The 24,594-nt window shown below is 38.2% G+C and overlaps 1 protein-coding gene and 1 long non-coding RNA gene across 7 annotated transcripts in view; both read left to right on the top strand.

Annotated features, from left to right (window-relative positions):
- LOC124167260 (small conductance calcium-activated potassium channel protein) overlaps nucleotides 1–7,347 on the top strand; it is a 671,763-nt gene extending 664,416 nt beyond the window's left edge. For all 6 annotated transcript variants that reach the window (XM_046545150.1, XM_046545148.1, XM_046545149.1 and 3 more), the window contains 2 exons: nucleotides 1,105–1,174; nucleotides 3,155–7,347. In XM_046545150.1, coding sequence (XP_046401106.1) covers nucleotides 1,105–1,174; nucleotides 3,155–3,757 — 673 coding nt within the window. In that variant the 3' untranslated portion in view covers nucleotides 3,758–7,347. The remainder of the gene's footprint in view (nucleotides 1–1,104; nucleotides 1,175–3,154) is intronic.
- Nucleotides 7,348–11,311: 3,964 nt separating this feature from the next.
- Nucleotides 11,312–18,010, top strand: LOC124166737. The gene is made up of 4 exons (XR_006866489.1): nucleotides 11,312–11,450; nucleotides 14,644–14,902; nucleotides 15,786–15,996; nucleotides 17,887–18,010. It is a non-coding gene; the product is annotated as an uncharacterized LOC124166737 (long non-coding RNA).
- The last annotated feature ends 6,584 nt before the right edge of the window (nucleotides 18,011–24,594 follow it).

Genomic DNA, 24,594 nt, shown 5'->3' with positions numbered 1-24,594 from the left:
GTCATAAATATTCAAGCCCTGCCTGAAACCCAGTTTAGCAAGACCTTTGGCCACTCCTCTGCAATTTAGTCGGACTCTCCTACTCATTAACAATCAACCTCTCAGAATCTGTGGTGAAGTGGTTGAATTGTCAACTCAGAAATAGCTACTCCAGATATTTATAATATCCATAATTGGGACCCATATTGGAGGCATAAGAATACCAGGGTAATACATCCCCAAGAGGAAACTCTTTAGAAAAAGGTTTAAAATATTCTCATGATCGTAGCATGGAAAACGTTTTGATTTCATAAGAACTGGAAGGAAAGAGTTAAAAGCATTCACTTTCTAAAGAAAAATTATTGGCCTTGGTTGAGACTCCTTTTGGCCATCAACTTCAGAATTTTGGTGAATTTCAGCAGATTTTGAAAAGAAGGAGACTGACTGTCTCATCACAAACTTTACTAAATATTTCATGGCTCATGAAAGATGTATTTCATTATTCTAAGGTAAAATTTTGAATTGCCCATATTTACTGACCCCATAAAATGGGCTGACAAAGGATTTTTTTATCAAAATTTCATAAAAATGCTCTTTTCTCACCTTTTTGATTGTTGGTGATTTAGCTGATATAAGGGCTTGGCTGAGAAGCCACGGGATACAAGTTATTTTTTTCTAAACAGAGTTAGGTACAGAAATTAGGTAAACAAAACAAAAAATATCAACTAGATATTCAGTAGTGCATTTGATTGATTCCAGTTGATGTCAGCACAGAACAGAGACTCATTTGTATCCCTTGGCTACCAAGTTTTGCACATTTGTTCTATCATTTTCTGTATCTAACTCTATTTAGAAAAGATTCACATGGCTTCTCAACCCCCAATGGGTAAGAGATCATTTTACCAATTTGTTTTCTTTTATTGGCTGTTAGACTTCAAGACATCAGCCTCACCAGATTTTCTTTGCCACAGTAATTGATTTTTCATTTTAGAAGTTTACATTAACTTTATATTACGATTTCTATACAATCCACAGTAAATGGGTTTGATAATCTTCATTCTAAGCTGGTGAAATATTTTGAGTGGAATAATTACAATAACTAATCCTAACAACTTTTATTTTCAGCCTTCGTAAGGTGAAGATGGACCAACGAAAATTAATGGACAATGCCAACACCATAACTGACATGGCCAAGGTGTGTTGTTTCATTTCACATCCCCATTTGGGCGCCTTAATGTCTTTCCCTAACTTTTTTTCATGTCAATGGACTCAATATAATTTTAATTAAGTGCCTAAAATAGTGTATTTCTGATAATCTAGCTCTTAATCTTGTCTATTCTTAATAGTCTAGTTCAGGGTAATCATTTACTTCACCCAGTTCAAGGAAACAGTGTTCATGATCAATTTTCTCATAAATTCTCTTAATTATTTTGTTCACTCGTTTTCAATTGACTTTAAGCAGTTAAGATAATTCCTTTTTTCATAAAACCCCTTAAGTAAGGGGCAGCTCTTTAGCAGCACTTCAATATTGAGACTTATCCCAAAGCTGATTTGAAAAACATGAATTAAAATTATGAAAGGAAGTGGATCAACTTTTATTCCTGTGGACCAGATGTCTGCAGTTATTTTGTGTTAACACCTCAAAACAGTTGGAAGTTGGATCAATCTTTATTCAAAATTTTTTCACAGTTCCTTAATGACTGAAATTGTCTTAATGGCTGTTTTCCACCATTCATTTCTAAATGTGAAGGGTAGAAATTTCTCGACTATGTTAATTAGAATAGCTTTATTCCTAACTATCTGATATTTGTCAGGATATATGCTATTAAAACCACATCTGCAATTTTTGTTACTAACAAACAGAACTTGCATTAACATAACTTTGTTATAGAATTAACTATGCTTACTGCTATAGTGATGGAAAATGATTAGTGTTCATTTGTAAATATATGAATTCTAGGTGAGCTCCTTGGGAGAAAGAGGAAAAAGATGGGGGTTAGATTGGTCGTCTTGAGCACGAGTCAGATGGGAAGGATTGGAAAAGGGTTTTCTGGAAGCGCTCGGATGGTGTTTTATGGCGATGATGGGTCTTCAACTCATGAGGGGGCCAAGACTCAGAATTGTTAATTATTGTCCACCTCACCTGATTGATTAACTAAGTACAATTAACCCAGAAGAATATACTAATAACTATATTACTTGACCAAAAAATGCTTGGATGGCATAAAATAAAAATATTTTTCCCTTGCCGGTGTGATGTATGCCAAAGTTTCATCAGCTTTAGAAGAACAAAAGTGCAAACTTCAAAGTAACAGTTGATTTCAAATTCTTAGAAATTATTAATAATGTTTACTACACCTGTAGAGAGTAGAACATTTATTTTTTTAATAGTTACCTATAATTCAGTTACAAATACGCACATCTACTGGCTGCAAAAATCTTCGTGGTGATATTTGGCATGTTACTTGGTCCAACCCAAGTAGTGGTGTGGCATCTTTCACTAGCAAAAATAGGAAAAAAGGTTTTTTATTAATCTGCTGATGTCCCAAAACATAAAAACTTATCAGTGACTATTTCAGAGTCAAAAATTGATAAGATGTGGGAATGTGGTTTAAATATAAAATTATTCAATTGGAAAAGGAAACAAAACTACCTGGCATCAAATTGACGCCATGCGGTAAACGGAAGATCAAGCAGTGAAATAGATTGAAGCGAAATATCCTGGAGATTGGCAACCCACATAACTGCAATGTTGTTTGCACAACCGTCAGGATATATCGAAGTCTAGCTTAGTCCTAGCCCTAAACGAAAAATGTTTGAGAATGTATTCTGCAACTTGACATTTTTCAGATGAAATACCTTTATTTATTTCATTTAATCGAATTTTTATCACTGTGGAGTATTTGAACTTATTGGCAGGATGGATCTCTTGGAAAACATGTATACGTTGATGGCTGGAGTCTGTATGGCCTCCACCAATCTATAACCATCCTCCCATACGGAGGGCACAGAAGAGTCTCTTGGGGCTCAGTACAGTAGTCATGCTAAGGAGAGAACTCCATCGTCTCGAAAGGGTTAAGATTGTGATTTTGATAGCTTGGAAGTGGATAGAAAGGTATTTTGATGCAAACTTGCTCTGATTACATCTTCACTCTCCATTTGTCTCTCATTCCAGACTCAGAACACTGTCTATGAGATTGTGTCGGACATGAACACGCGACAAGATGTGTTGGAGGAGAGGCTCACTGGGTTGGAAGACAAGTTGGCCGCCATCCAGGAGCAGGTGGAGATGCTGCCGGATGTGCTGGCACGCTGCATCAAGCAGCATTGCCCCGCAGTGCAACCCCCGCCTCCCCCGCCCCCCAACCCTGACCCCCAGCAACAACGAAGACTCTTCTTACACCCAGAGTCGGCCGCCGTGCCGGCCCTCCTCGCTCCCCTCCCCCCTCCACCCTCCCCCTCGCCCCTCTCCCACTCGAAAAGTGTTCCCTCGGCGTGGGCAAACTCGAGCGGCCCCTCCCCCACGCCCTCTTCGTCCTCTGCGGCCCCAGTGGCGCCCACGTCCCCCTGCCCGCAGACTGGACTCTCCTCGACGGCCGTCTCGAGGACACTGTTTTTCGGCCTTGATCCCCCGCCACACCTGCCGCCCCCTCCGGGTAGTTCCTCCTCGGCGGCGCTGGTCAGTTCCTCCTCCGGCACGCAAGGGGCCGCGGGCGGGATGCCGCCCTCCTCGTCGTCTTCAGCCGCCGGGGGACAGTTGGGCACGTCGCCGAGCTGAGCCAAGATGAGCCGGCGAGGAGCCGTCTCCCGTGCGAGGGAGCTGGTGCCGTCGCTACTGCTGCGAAAATGGCACCGCCACGCGGCTGTGCTCCTAACGTTTTGAACTGATTCGTGCTGAGCGAGAAGGGGGGGATAAAAAGAGGGATTTTTTTTTGGGCAAGAAAGGAGTGAGGGACTCCAGTTTGCGTTGAAGTGTTCCCAAATATTAATGTCGATGCTGTGGAAGCTGAGCTGACACTGCATTTCAATGCGAGCGGCATCGAGGTGTTGAGTTTTTTTTTTGTAGCTCTTTCTCATTTACACCTTTTTGTTTCCTCCCAATACCAAAAAAACCATTAAAATACCACACTCATTACAGCAGCTGTGGTGTGCACAGCATGTACTCTTTTCATAAGATGCTTCACTTAATAGTGCACGAAATCTTTCATAAATACATCTCTTAGCGAACCGATAGAGGAATGACCAAATATGAAAATTTCACCATATTTATAGAAACCAGAAATGCTAATGGACTTGTAAATAAGATTATTCTATTAATATTGTTATATAGTTATATTGGGACTCGCCCAGGGAAGGGAGTTGTATGCGATGCTTTTATGCCAGATGAGGGCTATAAATATTTTCATTTTATATGGAATGGCACAGCATGTTAACTCAAGTATTGCATTCTCTACTCCATAGAGTCAGATATGCCAGTTAATGGTGATGCAAGCTATTAAAGTGCAATTTTTCCATGCATTAAAAAGAGGCAACATGTTGATGTTGATTGATCAAGTTGGATGGCAACGGGTGCAACATGGATAACTTTATTTTCCTTTCTGGGAAAATGAAATCCATAATTCTGAATTATGAAGGTTTGTGCTGTGTGATGAGTTGATTGTCTACGACTGTGATTAAAGATATTGCTATAGTCTATACACACATGTACATCTATCCATGGATGAGGTGGCAGATTTTATAGCATATTTTCATTGGGTCATACTTTGGCACCATAAAGTTGTTTTATATGATTCTTGTTATAGACTAATAAATTTTCTAAATTTCTGAGTTTATCATTAGGTGTTATATCATCACTATGTATTCAGTTTTTCTGCATTTGATGTGATTGAGGACGAATCATGGGATGCCTTTTCATGGAAACACGGACGAGTGTATTTGATGTTAATTTGATTCACAATATCACAATATTTATTCCTAAATAGAGTCATAAATCTTGCTAATTAAAGCTTTTTCAAACTTCAAGCTTCATCTAAAATTATACATAGGACACAAAAGTACAATTATTTTATAGTTTTAACCAAACTTCTTAACTTTTTGAATTGTGAATTGCCTTGATGTTGACGTCAAGGCTATGAATGAAGCAATTCTTGAAAAACTACGGCAAATCGGCCAAATAACTAAGTAGAAAAGTGTAAGCCAAAATTTTCTATGCAAGGTCTGCCTCATCCGTGTTATGGTGAGAGATACATTAGAGATTAATCCAACTTTTAATAGTTATTTGCCAGATTTTATGGCCTTTATAGAGTCAAAGGGACTGGGAATGTGCCTCAGAAGTACTGTCCTATGTTTTCATGTTTTTAAATAACCATTGAAAGGTTTTATAACTCTTGGAGTACCAATAATATACACCATTGCATCAATGATGTAGTGCTTTGACAGGTGCTACTCTTGGAGGTTTTAGTGTTGTTCCCATTTATTTTTCTCTCCTAAGGGAAGGTATGGTGTATAAAAAAAATGCCATAAAAAGTGTCATATAGTAGGGCTTATTGAAAAAAACCCAAATTTCATTTACACCCTTCATCTCTGGCATTGCTAAGGTTTTAGTGGGCATACCAGAATCTATTAGTTGAGTTGCTTTCTTTATTAGTTAATGCATTGAACAAGACAAGGAAAATTAGCTCTCTTCACATTAGTTGTTACATGCCTTGAGGAGTATTTTGCTATCATGGTTTTCTTAGCCAAAAAAATAATAACTCGCCTTACATACTGCTGGAATTTGAATCAGTAACAAGCTAAAAAGCTGATTGATTTCTTTGCCCTTTATTTATTACCACATCTCAGTGAATTATTCTCAATGGGTCTTCCATCCCAGAGCTCTAACAAGTCAGTCAACCATTTGATGAAGGTTAATGTTCTATTTCTGTTACGTTTAATATTCAAATGTTTGTATCATATGTTACACTCTTGTATTTCTTCAAGTTCTTTTTGTTATTCAGTTATTAGGGCTGCCAAATCTATTTCTGAGGACAAAGAGAACTTATGATTATTTTCTCTTGTAATATTGTAAAATTCCTTTCACTCTTTTTTTTTAACTTTTGCTCATTTACTACATTTCGCCACTCTCCTTGTACAAGACACCTCTCTGCGCAAAGATAACAAGCTGTTGTAAAGAATGATACATTAAAGTCTCCTTAATACATCATTATGTGACAAGACATGCAAGCACCCACATATTGCATACATTAAGATGAGACGTTAAGATCAAGGGTAGTTCGTCTTATTCTCAAATTTCTCACTTTCACACTCTCATATTACATTGTCTGCATGGTTATTCTCAAATCTAATGCCTCAGTTTGAAATCAGCAATGATACTTCTCTAAAAATTGGATTCAGCTGATATCTATTCTTTGCAGCAGCCCTAAGTTATATGCAGAGACCCGGGATGATTAAATAAAGAAGATTTAAAGGGCAATGAAGTGAAAAAAATCTGTGATGGATTCAAAGTTTGAATGTGGATGACCAAATCAAATGGTTGGCAGCCCTGTTTTTTCTTGTTTCATTAATCCGTGAGCAACTGTAGTGTTGTGGCTATGTCTTGGTTCCAGTGTGTGATTGTCATGCTGAATCCTCGCTCTGTTAAACTTTTTTGAATTAAGTTGAACTCAGTGTTTTAACAGAAGACCACATGATGGACAGTTCACCAAACATACCTCTGTACATATCAGTTCTAAGTGTGAATGACTTACATGGTTTACTGGTTATTCTTATTTGTTTTTTTTACCTACTTTTTAGACATGTCCCACCATCTGACGTACAGATTTTTGTATTTTAGTTATCCTTTTGAATATATGTACAAAAGACACTGTGGTTTGGATAATATTATCTTGTTCAGTCCCTTAAACACCATATTTTATCCAATAATGACTATGTCTGTTACACATACTTGAAGCACGGGGTTTCCGTTTTAGGGAAACAGCTGGTTACCTTACATATATACATGACAATGTATAAGATATATATTCATATATAATATATATTTCTGAGGTTTGTTTCTAAAATGTGATAAAAAGAGATGTAAGTACACATTAAAAATGTTATTTATGCTCAGTAAACACAAAAGATGTTTTAACGATTTTCATGGCATGTTTAAAAAATATGCCTCTAAAATCATGTCTTGTAAATTTATTCACTGAGAAATATTTCTTTTTATTATGTTAAGGCATGATACCTGTATTTATGTGAACTCAATGCTATCATATAAAAATTTATTCATTGAAACAGAAATCCACCACTCCTCATGTTTAGGAGAAGAAAAGTAAAATGACTATTTATAGAATCTGAATTAATAAAGAAATAAGTTTAAATAGATTCATAAGATTTTTTTATATCCTTACTAAAGTGAATATGAAAACTGGTGATTGTATTGGCAGTTGAATGACAACATATTCGCATGATGGTTGGATGACGCATTGAGGGCAAAGTGAACGAACAGTAAGTGGGTGGGGAGAATATTGTCAGAATCTGCTCATAACATATATACATACATACATATATATTTTCTTTCTTCTGAAGGATATCCAGGGCCGGTTCAAGCAGTAAGTAAAGTACACAGCTGCGTAGGGTATGGCATTTGGAGGAGGTGATCGACAGCTGAGGTCATTTGCGCCATGAGGGTAGGGTAGGTAAGGAAGGGTGGAGAGAAACCCGGCATCGGCATTTGCCTGCTCTTAACAAATGGTGCCAAGGGGACCACAGCTTAACGTCCCATCCGACTGACGGAATGTTGCGCTTGAAATGTCCTCCACACAACACTCAAGCAGGGATCGGGCAGTCTCTGAAAATTCTCTGCCACTGCTGGGATTTGAACCCAAGCCCTCCGGGTGGGAAGCCAACACTATAGCCACCACACCAACCCGATCCCCGCCGCGTAGGGTGCCAAGCCAATAGGGGCGCCTAAGTTCAATGTTCAGGATTAAGCAAACAAGGAGATTAAATGTGGAGGATTGATTTACTCCATGGTATTACTGTAGAAGTAAGGATATTATCATAAAGTGGATACCCATATCCCCAGTACTCTGGTTATTGTATTTCCCAAATGAATCCATCTAGTCAACCGTCGCCCTATCACCTACTCACTCATAGTTGATATCACAAAAATAAAGGGAGTACAACATCCTTAAAGATATTGACGAAATAGGTAGACTGCATTCCTCACTCCACAACTTTCTTCTCTTTCGTTATTCGGACTAATCTTTTTTTAACGAACACTACAGTAGTTCACTGTCTTTGTGTACCTTGCAGATTTGCGCAAAGAATCTCCTCCTTCCCTTTGGTCCAGAACTGGTCCCATTTATTGCCATGGAAAGTTATCCTTCCTCATTGGCGTAAATAGGTAGAACATTGTTTTTATTTGGGGGAGGGTTGCAGAAAGGGACTGAGGGACCTCTGGGCAGGGCGGCGTATGGCGTCTAGCAAAAGGGGGCGCCTAAGCGTTCAGTCCAATGTTCAGTACTAATCAAACATGGAGCTTTAAGGCTGAGGACTTATTTACTCCACAATATTATTGTATAAGTAAGGATATATCTTAAAGTGGATACCCCCATTACTCGGGCTGTTGTTATTCCCAAATGGACTTGTCCAGTCATCTGTTGCTCCGTCACCTACTGACTCATTCGTAACAGTACTCTGAATTTATATATATTATTGATTTTTAAAGTCTAAAAATATCACATTAAATATCTAAGAGTAAGGACGTTATAAATTCATGCTGATAATTAAGTCTCGACCCTTATTACTAAAGTATTTTGATTTATTTTAAAGTGCATTCAGATAGAATCCCTACTACTTCTCAGCTAAGTTTTCAGGGGGGGCACTAGAATGTTTTTCGCTCACCAGGGTCTGATTTAGGATGTGGGTGGCCAGGGGTCCATTTTGGTGGAAGGCCTAGGGGCCCACTGTTTCAAGGTGTAGCAATTTGTAGCATAATAGCAGGAAATGTGTGCCACTGGTTGCGTTCAGAGCTGCATTTACAACGCCAATGGATAATCTGTTTTTTGATGGCAGTGTTAACCACTTATTGACGTCAATGTTGATGACTACGTGCTAACCAATAAAATAACCCAGCTTAACTTCGAATTCTCTCATACATGACGGTTTTTTTCTTTTTTTTCCGATTTCATGAGATTTAACTCTATATATTGGCGGAAGGCTCAAGCTTGGGTGGGTGGGTGGGCCAGTGCATGAGCCCTTTGCTCTAGCCCCTTAGATCCGGCCCTGTCATTTACACTAGAAAAATGCCTAGAACCAGCTCTGAGGATGTCCAATGATCTCATAGTTCTTGCAGGTGTTCACAATTAGCATTAAAGATGGAAATAATTGATATCATTAGCATGGGAAGTAAGAAATGATAAATACAAATTGAATTCTGAAATTAAAAAATCATTATACTTCATGTCTAACAATGTTTTAAGCCAAATTGATTTGCCTAAGTCAAATTTTGTTTCAATGAAATGGATATGAACAGTGTTGGTAAAAGTGCTGAGAATAAGAAACTTGGCTCAAATACATTATTTCATACAAAAAGATATCAATTATGAAAACAAATAACTGATATTAAGAAGTAATTATTAAAATTACAGCAACAATTATAATCACAACTTGTAAGACTGACCACTCTAGAGAGCACGTAGCAACTGTCGAATATTGCAGTAAAAATGTGGAAGAATGGAGTCACGGAAATTGCTAAAGCTGCAATTTCACTTGCAGTACATACAGCTATAACTGCTGTAAAAACACAAGGGATGTCATATTTGTACCCATCATAAGTAAACTTCAGCATTAGGGAGGCTGTGGATTGCAAGCAAGCAACGATTACAATGAAAGTAATGAATACAACGAAAATAACGATTCATTTCTCACTGTAAGGAGTAAATCACAATTAAAAATTACATTTTGAAAAAAGTAACTGTTACAAGTACAAATTACTGCAAAATTAATTGTTACAAGTAATCTAATTACCTTTACTTGATTAGATACTACCACTAGACATGAATATGGTTCAAATAGTTACTGAGAAAGTACACCATGAACTAACAGAGGCAGTACAGTTGATGAGAATTAGTAATCAGTGGATGATGAATAGAATGAATAAACATTACTCATGTTTGCAAGCCGGTAGGAAAATCTAAAAGGACGTTTCAGGTTCCGTCTCATTACCAATTCTCTAGACTACTGAAGTGTTCTGGTCTATACATCGGATTCAGAACAAATGGAAACAGAAAAATCGTCCAGCCAATCATGCGAAGGCAAATGAAGGAGTTGGTTTAAACACGGATTTTATTCGGGTATATTCAGTGGTTAATTTTGACCAGAATGGCATTCTGGCACCTCTTGGGGAAAATTTATAATCAAAAGAATTTATAGTTTTTTATAATTGTATAGCATGATTCTTCGGACCTCCCCCCGCCGAAATATAAAAATATAATTATGTACTTTGCTTCATAAAAGAAAAAAATAATGAAAAATCAAGAATTTACAGAAGATTTCTTTGAAAAGTGTTTTTTTTTTTCGACTATGGAAAGTGTTAAAATTAGTTTAAAACCCTCTTAACTAGAGCGCTGTTTAAAAAAAAATCCCCCCTGGTTTTGGATCCCCCCCAAGAGCAAAAGTCCTGGCTTCTCCACTGCGTGGGTATGCCTTCCTTGTGCCTTAACTTTTATAAATTAAGCACTGGGTACATATTTTCCTCTTTGAACTCGTTCCGTTGATTTCGGCCTTCATCAGAACATGACTTCATTCTTCTTGGCACGAATATTACGAAAGAGGATCCTCAAGTCGGCCTCTAAATGTATTGTCACCCACCGCGCATGTAAATGGGTTTACAAAAGTCGCCACTCGCGTCGCTGACGGACAAAGTGATCCGAGTTTCATGGAGAGATGATATATAATTAGGAGTGTTAACAGAAATTTATACACACGATAAATGTGATCAGTCAAATTCATAAATTTCCGATGCCATTCGTCGCGATTACAAACATTTCACTGCAAAATATTGGAAAAAAGTGGATCTCATTGCACTCATCACCGCGCCGCGGACATTTTTGAAAACCGATTTCAATGCGACCGAAGTGGCAGCAGAAATCAACCTCGTCTTGGTTGGAATTGAGCCTCCTCTATGCAGTCCCAATGCTGCTTTGCTTTACCGCACTTCAATTTCCGCGCGCTCCTTCCCACCCAGCCAATCCAGCCAATCCTCACCCACTCTCCCCTTCCCAGTCACGTGGTTCGTGAGGCACTCGTCCGCGACCTCCCAAGTTAGTCGTTAGCTGTTCGTTCCACTCATAAGACGTTATGAGGAGCTTAAAACCCGGCTACTGGACTTCGAGGTGGTTTGCGAAGACAGAGCTGTACCGGACGGAGGGTGAAGAACATTTTTGTCTACTATTCTTCCATGGATACCGTTTACGTTCAAGGTACCTCATTTAATTGGATTATTATGGATATTATTTTGTTTGATTAGATTGAAATTTCGATCTCTTTTTCATTCGCATATTTGTGTTCCTTTATTTCATTTTAATCCCTATTTAAATGGGAAAATTTGTGACACGCTCAATTACCGCTAAATTTTCCTCATTAGGTCTCATATTTTTAATCGTTTAAAACAGTATTTTGGTAATAAGTGCCCCAAAGTAGGGTAAATTTTTACAAGAGGTACAATCCGGATTTCGCCTTCAAACCTTCACTTTCCTGTAGTATTTTTGCCTCCTGATTAACGTGGTGGCATTCATTCCTGGCGGAAATTAATAGTTTTCGAGATATTTTAACTTTTATGGATAGCGATTTTCGGGTTCTGCGCATGCGCGGCCATATTGGAATGGCGGTAAATGAGTTTCACGGAACATGTTTGAAATTGTAAACAAGAGAAAAATATCCCTAGTGATGGTCCAATACATAACAAAATGGGAGGTAGAAGTGGATAAATCACTTTCTGGGCACATGTACGGGCTGGTCAACTAGAAAAAAATATCCTTCGAGCTGGTCCAGTTGGTAAAGTGGGTAAATCACTTTCTGGGCACATGTACGGGCTGGTCAACTAGAAAAAAATATCCTTCGAGCTGGTCCAGTTGGTAAAGTGGGTAAATCACTTTCCGGGCACATGTACGAGTTGGTCAACTAGAAAAAAATATCCTTCGAGCTGGTCCAGTTGGTAGGGTGGGAGGTAGAAGTGGGTAAAATGTGCTTACCTTCCAGTGCTTATGGTTTCCCAGATGTCCCAGGCAGGTCTTCCTCAGTGGGTGAACTTTAAATTTGGCGGCATGGTAATGTTTGCGCATGCGCAGAAGGTGAAGTGCGTAAAGTAAAGGGTGAGTAAGTGAAGATCGTAAATGGCGGCGCATGCGCAGAACCCGAAAATCGCTATCCATAAAAGTTAAAATATCTCGAAAACTATTAATTTCCGCCAGGAATGAATGTCACCACGTTAATCAGGAGGCAAAAATACTACAGGAAAGTGAAGGTTTGAAGGCGAAATCCGGATTGTAACCCTTGTAAAATAATACCCAAAGTAGAAATGAAATCGGTGATTGTGTGGTGGTATTCATGAAGTGGAGTAGAATTACAATTAGCTATTTTGCTATAGTATCCAAAATCGTGTCATATTGACTATGCGGATTGGCGAAGTTGTAGGCGTAGTCCTCGTGATCAGTGTGTCGCACGTGGTTGAGGGAGTATCTTAAGAGTCAAATGGCGCATATGCTACGGTTCTAAAGTTCAATTCAAATATATTTGCGACTGACAATGAGAGGCGGGCTCAAGTTTGTCGTGGGGTGAGGGCGGAGGGCACGTGACTTCATGAGGAGCGACCAAAATGCTATGTGCGGAGCCTAGAATCCGCCCATCGCATTTTGGTTGCTTCAGACCTCCGCGGTTGTTCGCTTCCTGAGTAAGCTGTGTTGCCCAGTAAGGAGAGGAGTTTTGACTCAATCCACCTAGATTGCAGTTGATCCTCAACTGTGGCGTAGCCAGGGGAGAACCCGGGGGGTCCCAAACCCCCCCCCCCCCCCCGAAATATAAAAATGCCGCTATTTACCTTCATAAAAGAAAAAATATTGAAAAATCATGGATTTAAAAAGGTATTAGAGTTTTTGAGTACTCAAATGACCACTTTATATGGAATTTTTTCTCCGATTTTTTCGCTTTTTAGGTAATTTTCCGGCTTTTCCGCCACAAAAAATTATCATTTTCGTAATCAGGACAATGTTATTGGACGAAAAAAAATCGCAAAAAGACGGGTGCCCGGAAAATGCTTAAATACCAGGTATTACTTTAACAAAAGAAAATTTTTCGATTGTGAAAAGTGTTAAAATTAGTTTATAACCCATTACTTAGTACCCTGTTTTTTGTTTTTTATTTTCCCCTTGTTATTGGACCCCCCTCCCCCCGAACGAAATTCCTAGCAACGCCACTGATCCTCAAGTCAGCCTCTAAATGTGTTTTCACCCACCACGCATTTAAATGGGTTCACAAAATTCATTACTCGCGTCGCTCACGGTCAAAGTGGTCAGAATTTCACGGGAAAATGAGGTATAATAAGGGGTGTGGTACATACGCAGTTTGATGGCACTCGTCACTTTGCGATTTTTTTCTTCCAATATACTCAGAAAAATGTCCTGAATACGGTGATGATAGTATTTTAAGGCGGGAAAGACGGCAAAATATCTTTTTTAAAAACGAAAAAACCGGGGGAAAATCGATTAAAGGTGATGATTTCGGTATTATAAATGTACGTAATTTTATGTCAAACAATTTTGATGCAAATATTTTCCAAATCGGATGTAAAATAAGCTCATTATCACGTATCATAAGCCACGCGTACTTTTTGGGAATGCAGCGATTCCTCGCTTACACCGCGAAATACGAATATGCAAAGGTGGGTTTGGTTTGGGTCGGGGCATGGAGTTTATATAAATCGCAGCATTTCGGACTTGTTCGGACAAATTCAGTGTGCGGTTTACGAAAAGGGTGGTTGTTTCGGTAGCGCGCGGCGGCGCGGCGGAAGCCACGCCGGAGGCGATCTTCCATAAAGAATTGTCTAGAAGTTACACATATACATCAATAAAGCCCGTCTTCGGCGCGGCAGTAGCCTAATATTGTCACCAACCGCGCAACCAATACTGCATAATTTGCCGGCTTTCCCGCCTTAAAATACAATCATTATCGTATTCAGGACATTTTTCTGAGTACATATTGGAAGCAAAAAATCGCAAAATGACGAGTGCCATGAAACTGCACATTTACCACACACCCGCTGCTATACTGTTTAGCAGCTGCTTCTAACTGGCCGCTGGAAATATTGCCAGCAAGCAGCCTAGCTCAGAAGAAAAACGCCATCCATCAAGAATTCAGCGTGTGTTTCAGCGGGGAACACGAATAATCTGGGCTTTCCAAACGGAAGCAACAATGGCGTTGTAAGATAACGTGACTGAGCTCTTTGTAGTACAATATGTGCGGGAAAGTTGTTTGTGGGACCAATGAGAGTGCATTTGGGACTTATATTCTTTATGGGGTCCCTGGATGTGTGCGATTGGTCTAACTTGTTAAATGTAAGAGAGCATTGTGAAGTTATAATTTTGCAATTTGAGATAAAGACTATTATTATATTTTTAGGTGGTGTTGGAGAACTCTAGATCGTCACATACACTTCCAAGGACCTTGATTACTCCTCTGGTATCGGTCCTATCTACCCGTTAGTCGAGGTGTAAACACAAGCCAGGGCACCACGGGAGGCACAACACTTGGAATACGCTGGTGAGATTCGCGCCCTGCCAATTATAAGGAGGCGGTCCCATTCACGGTGGAGTAGTTAATTCCAAGCGTCCATAACACCAAGGAGCTGACACTACAGAAAGAAATTCAATTGGGAGTGGTACTTTATTTTCAAAATCATCTATTTTAATAGTTTTTTTATTTTTTGCTTGTAATTTTCATGTTACCTATGATTACCTTAAAGGAACACTTCACTTTTTCTCAGATGGTGGCATTTATCGTTTTCAAGGGCATAGTACTAGTTCATTTCAATAAACTCTCATCTTAAAATGTTGAGTGTGTATGAGGTAGGCCTATGTGAATATTACAGGATGGTAGTTTAATTTTAAACCATTTAATCTAACAAGATAAAATACCAACTAAGCAGGATTGATGCTTTCCCTGTAAGTGAAATAATAATGAATTTTATGCTCTTTCAGTATATTTTTTACTGTGTAAATCAAGGGCGTACCCAGGACTATAACTAGGGGTAAGCCGTGGAATTTTTGACATTATTTCCTTGAAAAAATAGTTTTATTTTAGTTAGATGTCTTACACTAATTTTTTCGTGGGTTTAAAGAAAGTTTGTTGAATACTTTCGTTTCAATTCAGTACTGATTTTGTTCAAAGACTTTTGCGATTTTTGCTTCTGGGGGGGCAGCTGCCCCTCGCTGGGTACGCTCATGGTGTAAATTACAAGTTTCATTCTCATCTACAACGTGATGACCTTGAACAACTCCTACAGAGATCATTATCGTGTGCAAAGGTGATATATTAGCCATTGCTTGCGAAATTTATATCATATTTGGGGTTTTAAATAGTACATTCTTTTTGGAAGTAAAATTTTTATTTTTTAGCTTTAGTGTTACTATGTTGCTGAGGCTTAATGCCTAGTGGGGCACCAAACTACCAAATATGTATATTACGCATGGAACCTTTTTTTTCTTTGGAAGTGCAAATTATTTTTATCATGATTTTATCGATATCAAATTCCATACTTCCAGGGAGGAGACTTCGAATTATGGAGTTGAAATTCTGAGCCCCGTGAAAGCCTCCACTTGAAAGCAGTTTAAGGTCCCCGTCGTCGAGTCCCAATTCTAATCAGCAGCGAGCACATCAATGTGCCTCCTGGGCTAAGAATTGAGTAATGAAGCAGTGATCGCACAGACATGAACTTCAAATTTGTACTCTGAAATCCACACCCGGGGACCACAGGTAAGGCGACGAGACTGAAGTGTTGCCTACCTACTAGGGACGCATTGCCACAGTCCATCGTCACGATACCACCCAGTCAAAAATGTATGTCTATCTACGTGAGTTTCTCTTTTACGTTTTACAGTCTCATGGCTTGCAAAAAGTTTGCTTATGATACTGGAGTAATCCACTGCTTCATAAAATATTAAAATTTGATGCAATAGGCAGGGGCAATCGCCGAGAGCTCCCACATTGCCTGCGTCTATCGTGAAGCATGTATCAAAGGCATAGTAATAAAAGACACTGCTAACTTGAATCAAAGTTCAGTTTTATAATTGTTAATTTCTAAGTTTTCATTAGTTGCTTTACACTGATTGCATACTCGGCATAATAAAATTATATAAAAATAAAATAAAGGTGTCAGGATAAGAGAACCTGGTACTTTTGGAAAGGGTTATTCGAAAAGGTTTTTTTAGAGGTTTTTTAATATCAGAGCAGATTCGGGGAAAAAATTCACTTAACAATAGATCATAGAATCATAATACATTGTTAAAATTTTTAATCTGTAAATTTTTTACATTTCTTAGTATTTTTTCTCACGAAATTACGATTTTTATCAACTGTTATCTGGTTTTTAAGATCCAATGTATTGTGTGTCAAATTCCATTTTCGGGAATGCAATTTTCTATAATTTTTGGGGGAGGACCCCCATATTCTCTGACAAGGGAGCGACACCATGTTTGAGGTATTTGCAAATTTTTCTCTCTCTGGGATGAAAGTTAATGACTTGGTAGTTCCGTGTGGCAAAGTAAAAAAAAGTCTGTATTGTGTACTTTCAGTAAATACATCAAATAAGGAAATAATCTCTGGAAAATGTTGTTTGCACTTTGTTATCCTTCATTGATTTTACATTACATTTGAATGTGTTAATTTCAATGTTTTAGCATAATGTTTACTCCTTTTTTGGCCACTTTTCAGCTATTTCCGTCCAACTGACAAGGGACACTCCTGAGGTGCACCTCGCAGATTTCAATTAAAATTGGTGGGATGGTGGTTGCCAATTAATAAAACTTTTGGGTTTACCCGAGTCTCGTGGCATATAAGTCGACGTTTCTTCCTCTCTCCCGGGGACCACTTCAAGACTAATGGGCTTTGGAAAGCTTTAATCATTGTTGGCTATCATTTTTTCACCATTAAAACATTAGCATTTACGGCTAGCCCAGGCAATTTCTGGCAAAGCATTTCAAGAAAATTCGAGAGATTCGGCTGAAATGGTGTTACAAAAGGTTAATTAAAGAGATGTAGTAAGAGTGTATGCTGCGTAATGCATCAGATTCGTGACCAACTGCTGGTCACTTCTTGAAGGGAATGGTGAACGGGAAACGTTTGGGTAATTTCCGATAAATTAGGCGGCATACACCCGTGTATCTCTCTTTAATCACCATGAGCCTCGAAAGCTAGTTAATCAAGAAAATGATGATTTATTAAATTTGTATGTTTTTATCATTGACAAGCAAAGGGTTGTGCTATTGTTTATGCTATTAATTGATGTCATATTTCTATCTTATCTATATCTATCTTGTCTATATCTTATCAGAAATTAATTCAAGCGGTTTATTGAAAGAATCTTTCCACTGCATGGATAACCTGTCAAACTTCTTAAAGTGAAAAATATACCATTCAGCCATTGGGTTTAGATATTGCTTCAACCTAGGCATCCGTAACAGGAAATTTATTCTCTCGAATTTAACTCAAATTACAGTGTTTCTGATCATTTAATGTCATTCTTAAGCATTATTTTCTTTTCACTGATAAAAGTTTCATGGTTATTGACTATCATGTACTTATTGAATATTTTCAGGTAACTTTGTGATGAATCCTTGTAAAGTATGCTCTCCCTTCTCATTGTAGGTATTCCTCGAGAAAAAACTCAAATTGGCGAAAACAGCATCCCTTCCTTGGATTTCTGGACCTCGTGCAAGAAAATCACTGCAAAAGCTGGACTCTGGATTTGCATATCTTGTAATCGACATCATTTTTTGAAAAAACTGTTTTTAAATAAATAATTTGTGACAAATATGAAAGTTCATTGAAAATTCATGTAAAATGTTCCTATGAAATAATAAACATGAAAAACTGGTGCTGATTTAAAATCTTTCTTTCATTTTGTTGTTTGATTAAACCTTAATTTCATTACGCGGCACGTAATTTTATTACCAGCTGTGGCCAGCGTACCGGCAGCTTCGATTTGGTCCGTAGGTATGCAGTAATAACAAGTTCCTGGCTAAAACGTCTTATGTTCGGGAAGTTCATTGGATTCTCTCATGAATTGACAGAGTAAACTATTGTAAAGTATGTATATTTATGACAAGGAAATTTTTTAAATAATATTCCACTAATTATTAAAGTTTTTAAGTTATATTAAATTTTTAAACACACTTCTTGGTATCCGAAGATTGCTTCTCAAATTGAAATGAAGTTATTTCGTGGCAGTACATTATTCATGCAGATTCCTGCAAAGATAATCTCTCGGACATTAATTCTGTTCAAATTCGCGGCAGCACCTGAAAAAAATGAATAAAGGGAATGATACAAGTGATATATACCATTGTACGCTATGAAACAAACTCATCCTTGTACATAGACTGCTTGGCATTACGGCGGCCGGAAAAAATTCGGCCCGTTCACTCAAAAAAATATAAATTTTAATGGTTTTTCCGACGCTTTACGTCGTCCTTGACCTCCTGTAAACAGTAAGTTTTTGCAATAATTTTGGGGCCCCAGATGGGACACGGAAATTTTAGTTCAAAAGCTAACAAATAGGTGGCAGTTGCCACAAAGTTACCGGTTTCGAGAATATTATTTCCAAATATTGTCCATAGATGTCAGATGCTTGCATTCTTGTAAAGAAACGCGAATTTGGCGTATCCAACGCGGCAAATTTAATTTTGACGAGGCAAATACAAATTTGGGTATAATGTACCTCCCTTAAGCGATGAGCTGCCAGAAAATACTTAACGTACAGCGATCTTCTCCAAACTAAAGTTAAACGAATGTAGGTATGTATAAACTGTTACACATAATTTCTTACCTTATACCCCTGGAAACAATTTACATTTTTCCTTGCATTTTAATATAACTTTAGTTAATTGTATTTTAGTCATTTCTATTTCAACGATTACCTTTGTCACTTTACTGACACAACATGTATACAGTGCCGCATTCTGAAATATGTGAACCTATTATTGAATTGCACTAAAATGAAATCAATAAATTTTTAAAATACATACAATACAGCATACAATATGTATATTACATTTTATTTCAACATTGAAAGTACAAAGTTCCAGTTACGAGAGTTACATTTACAAAGTGGATCTCATAAAAATTGCTCATTAGGGGAAGGTAGATCAGTAAACACTAAAAACATTTACTTCACATTCGAATTCTCCAGCATCATATTTCATTCCTCACAATTACATTTAGTTTTGATAAGCATTAAAAATGCTATGTACCATTTCCTTCTGTATTCTACCATAGAAAAAGTGACATCCTCAGGCAATAGTTATGAGTGCGATAAAAATTAGTTGAATGCAATAATTTGATAAAATTCTTTATTTTAGATGCCTCCAATTTTAATCTGACTAGGATTAACATGCTAGAGATTGCAATCAATATTTTCGAATTAAAATGCATTGGCCATTAACATTGCTTTACTACATAAGGCACTATCAAAAAACAAAAACCACTCAAAAATATTATATATTCAATATTGTGCCTTCATGAACGTTAGAAGCCTGAGAGCTCTAGCAGCAAAACCATAGCGCAAAATTTGATTCCAGGAGAGTCAATGATTCGACCTCCACTTTTATGAATAAAAACCACCCTATGTCTAAATACTACAATTTTACTGAACTAGGGATCAAGCAATTACGGAAGAAGAAAAATAAATGTCTTGCATGGTAGATTACGTAGAGAAAACTACAATTAAAGTAACAAAAAAAAACATGAAATTCATTAAAATCAGTAGAATAAAAATATAAAATTATCCGCAAGCATAATCTCCTTTATAGCCAACTAAACTCAGAGAAAAATCACATGGGCACCAATCTAGCCTTTTTTAAATGCGGTTAAAATTGACCATTCCCATTCGTCAAAACTGTGATTTCCTAAACAAAATAATTTGCATATTATGAATACACTAATGGTGGGTAACGAATCGGAATCAATGCCTTCCGTTTTCTTTGATGAAGGAAACTACCTTATTGTAAAGGCCAATAAAGATGGTCTCTTGCTCCAAATCTACTATTGTAATAAAACCAATTTACTACTTCAAATACAAATTTCAAAATGGCCTCCATTCATAATAATGGCTTCATTGTTTAAAATGGGAGCTTCAACACAGTTCAATTCAGTTTGAAAACTATTTAAAGAGTTTGTTACATGACAGTGTGGTTCATATATCAGCAATTACGTACAAATTCACAAAAAATATTACAAAGCAGGATATCTCATACAGAATATCTTCGAAGGTTGTGATGAAGATAATTGCATGAAAATTTTCACCAGTAAGGTACAAATATATCTCATATATGAGTATATAACTAACCAAAGGTACAGCTCACAATATCAATCCACTTCATTTTTTTAGAACAATTTTTGTGATGAAAATGTAGAATACACGGACAGAATAATTAAATTAGGTTTGATGAATATTTACTACAGTTAACATTACAAAATGAAACTATTGACAAAGACTCAATCAAGACTTATTGGTGGAAAATCTAGGATGAACTTGCAGAGGTAATCCTGGGATGGTCTTCTCTCAATAATCCCATACAGATAACCAGAAGAACCAACTCAGGAAATCTACCAAACATACACCACCAGAATTTGAGTGACCTGTAATTCAGAAATCATAAGCAAATTAAATGTAATTTTCAAGTCATTTTGAATAAAATTGCATATTTAGAGAAATGAATAAATGTATGCAGAAATATTAGCATTAAAAATTAGCTGTATAGAAAACCACTGCCAAGATGCCGCTAAATTCAAAAGATTTATGCTAAGAATTTTTTAAGGCTACGGGAAATGGCACAGTAACCAATTTCATATTCAGAATTTTTTTTCGGTTAGGAATGACCGTGCATTCAAATTAATCATGCCTTTGCCCTGAAAAATAAATTTGCAAATGAATTTGCCCTCTAGTCTGCTAATTCAATTTAAGTGTGAACTTCAACAAATCAAAGGAAGCACTTTTTTTCTAAGTAGAATAAATAACAACTCTAATAGAATTTGAACCAAAGTACTTTGACGGTGAGAAAATAAATACATAATTCTAATATTGTTATAATAATAAAAGAAAATTAGGGAGATGGCAAAAAATCCACAGAGAAAAACTCATTTGCCTCAAGGCATCATTCCTCCCCGTGGAAATTTGTGGACACCACCAGACGAGGCAAATGTTATTTTCCCTGTGGAATTTTTGCAAAATTTGTGCACCGTGGGTGACTCCCGTAAAGTTACCACTGTGGCTTGTCCCGGAATACTTAAAGTAGGGAGATTGGTTGGCTGCTCCTGTAACTGCAGGCAAGAGAATAATTATATGTAAATAAATTGAGTTGGTAAAAATGGTATTAAAGAGCTGAACAATATTTTCAGCCTTGAATGTTTGCTCAAAAATGAATAATGGCTACAGCATGAGGAGAAGAATTTTTCACTCTTAATTAAATAGTTTTTTTCAGTTCTAATTCCCTCTGGCATGAAGATAATTCAACTATTCCCAGACCCTTAAAAAATATGCAAGATTTTTAATACGGCCCCATTATAAATGCGTTTGTTTTGTATTACGAGGTATCCTTGAGCTCCCCCCCCCCCCCCCCCCCCAACTGAACAAAATCCTGGATACGGCCTTGCTTGTGCCCCCCCCTCCCCCAGAAAGAAATCCTGGATTCGCCCCTGAATATGTATATGGAACAGCTATAGAAGGATGTGAAAGAGAAAAAATACGAAGGAATGAAAAGATTAGCTGATGGGAGAATTGAGTGGAGACCTGCTACAAACCAATCTGGTGTAAGAGTAAGGTACTATGAGCAAAATATTCATAGACAGTATTCCGGTGATTTGCAAGAGACAGACTTGCAGAGAGTGAGTTTTCTCTCGCCTGTAACATATGCAACACTTCAGGCTCCTTGCCGTCTCTGGTAGCATGGTATGGTATTTGGAGGAGGCGACCGACAGCTGAGGTCATTTGTGCCATGAGGGAAGGGCTTGGAAGGAAGGGTGGAGAGAAACCCGGCGTCGGCATTAGCCTGCTCATAACGAAAGGTGCCAAGGGGACCACGGCTTAACGTCCCATCCGACGGACGGAGTGTTGCACTTGAAATGTCCTCCACACAACACTCGAGCAGGGATCGGGAAGTCTCTGAAAATTCTCTGCCACTGCCGGGATTTGAACCCGAGACCACTGGGTGGGAAGCCAACACTCTAGCCACAATACACCAACCCGATCCCCCACTCTGGTAGCATTTGGTGCATTTTAGATGAGTGGCACTGCAGTCAATTTGCTTGACTCGTTCCTCCAGGTGATTGTAGGGTGTGAGCAAACCTCCAGGGAGATGTAGGTTTCAGTGGCACGATGCAGCACCATGCTATGCACGATGTGCTCACAGCCAAATTTGAGATATCACCAAGGACAATCCTGAGGTGTGCACTACAGTAAAACTTTGATTTTACGCAGTTGGAGGGACCGAAATCTGGGCACTGTGTAAAATCAAAGTGTGTAAAATCAAGAGTTGGCATTGAGGTGAAGTATAGTTTTCAGGATAACTCTTGCTCATTATTTTTAGAATGCTTAGTCATACACTTTTGTATAGTTCTGATTTGAGCCAGAACCGGATCCAGAAAAAGTCTCATATGTGTGGCTTTACAGTAAAAGAGCATGATATCCTTTTCAATCTCATCAGACATATGCTTCCCGGATTCAATTACTCATTTGGGGGCAAGAAAATGAAGCCTAATAATCTTATTTACTCACAAGCAACACCACAGATGACGTGTTACCTTAAGAGAAACAAGGTTGCATTCCTGAACAATGTTTCCCATGGTTGAATAACATGGTAGAATTGCTAGCATTTCAGGCGCTAAGATTACTTCTGTTACCCGGGAGAAATGTCGCAATGGTGATGCTAAATGCTCGCAGAGAAGCTAATTTTCGAAAATATTCTCATTAAAAGCAGTTTTCAGGAAATCCGTTTAACCACCGGCAGACAAACAAAGATTGGAGATTGAAGAAATGAGATATCTGAGGATAGTCATCCAAATTAACCCCATTAACAGGAAGCAAAATTTTGCTAATACATCACAAAGGCTTTACACCCTGTGGGCCTGGGTTCAAGTCCTGGCAGTAGCAGAAACTTATCACAGATGGTATCTTCATCTTTGACCTGAAGACGCTGGCAGCAGTGCCAGCGAAACTGTTGTCATCACCAACAAACCTACGTGGTTGCACCGGAAACATGGAGAAATTGTTATCAGAGATGGCCCTATCCCTACTTGAGAGTAATGTGGAGGACACTTCCAGTGCACCACTCTGCCCAGCAGATGGGACGTTAAGCCCTTTAAGGCCTATCATTACAACCTGGCTAATGCCAATATAGGGTTCCTATCCCCCCACCCCTTACTTCATGGCACTAATGACCCCAGCCATCAGTATCCTCCTTCCAAATAGCATACCAAAGACAATACAGAACACATAGGACCCGGGATATTCGGAATATCAGATTTTTCCGGTGTTTAGATCACTTTTTTTAAGTGTGCTATTTAAATAACCGCACAACTACCGTCAAAAATTATTAATACTCCGGAACAATCTTCCTTCTTTATAATTTTTACGTATTAAAAAACCATTTTCTCATGAAAATTTAGCATAAGTAGATAGAATCTACCGGGTATAGCTTCTCTGTCGGCATTCTTCCGCGAATTCAGCGGAGGGACCTTCGGCTCACAAGCCGTGTGACTCATCTTAACGTAATATTTTGCTTCCCCATGTCTGATAACGACACCGGACACTTTTTGTATTTCGATTTAATGGTGCCAAGCCATTCCTGAGTTTAAAGGGACTGCCTTATCACTCACGTCTTGAATTTCACTTCAATGATTACATGACGATTGACGACGCGAGTTATTCTCCGAGGGCATTCACTCCAGTTCAGTTAAAAATAAATGCTTGCCACCTAGCAGAGTTACGCTAATAGCTATTCAAGTTCCAACAATGTTTCATTTAAACCCACTGACAATGAGATACAAGTTGAGTCAGTTCTGATAAGCGCACCGCGCAAGCAACTTTCCATCACCTCCATTCGTTTCGCAGATGTGGGGTTAGCCCGCGGAATGAGACAACATATGCTTTTACCATCGTGTTGAATCACCATCGACTTACGTCCATACTAGAAGTACGACTATCTTTTTTGGATCACCTTGGAAGCCAAAATGTTGGCACGGGAGGATTTTTAACGGCTAATTTCGCTGGGGCGAAGGAAAACATAGCGTTCGCAAAATTCTAGAAAACCTTCCGTTAGGGATAGATATTCCGTAGTTCATAATTCCGGATTAACGACC

Source organism: Ischnura elegans, chromosome 10, assembly GCF_921293095.1.
Source record: "Ischnura elegans chromosome 10, ioIscEleg1.1, whole genome shotgun sequence".
Lineage (NCBI taxonomy): Eukaryota > Metazoa > Arthropoda > Insecta > Odonata > Coenagrionidae > Ischnura > Ischnura elegans.
The sequence above is the reverse complement of the archived record's forward strand: the minus strand, read 5'-3'. Positions and strand labels throughout refer to the sequence as shown.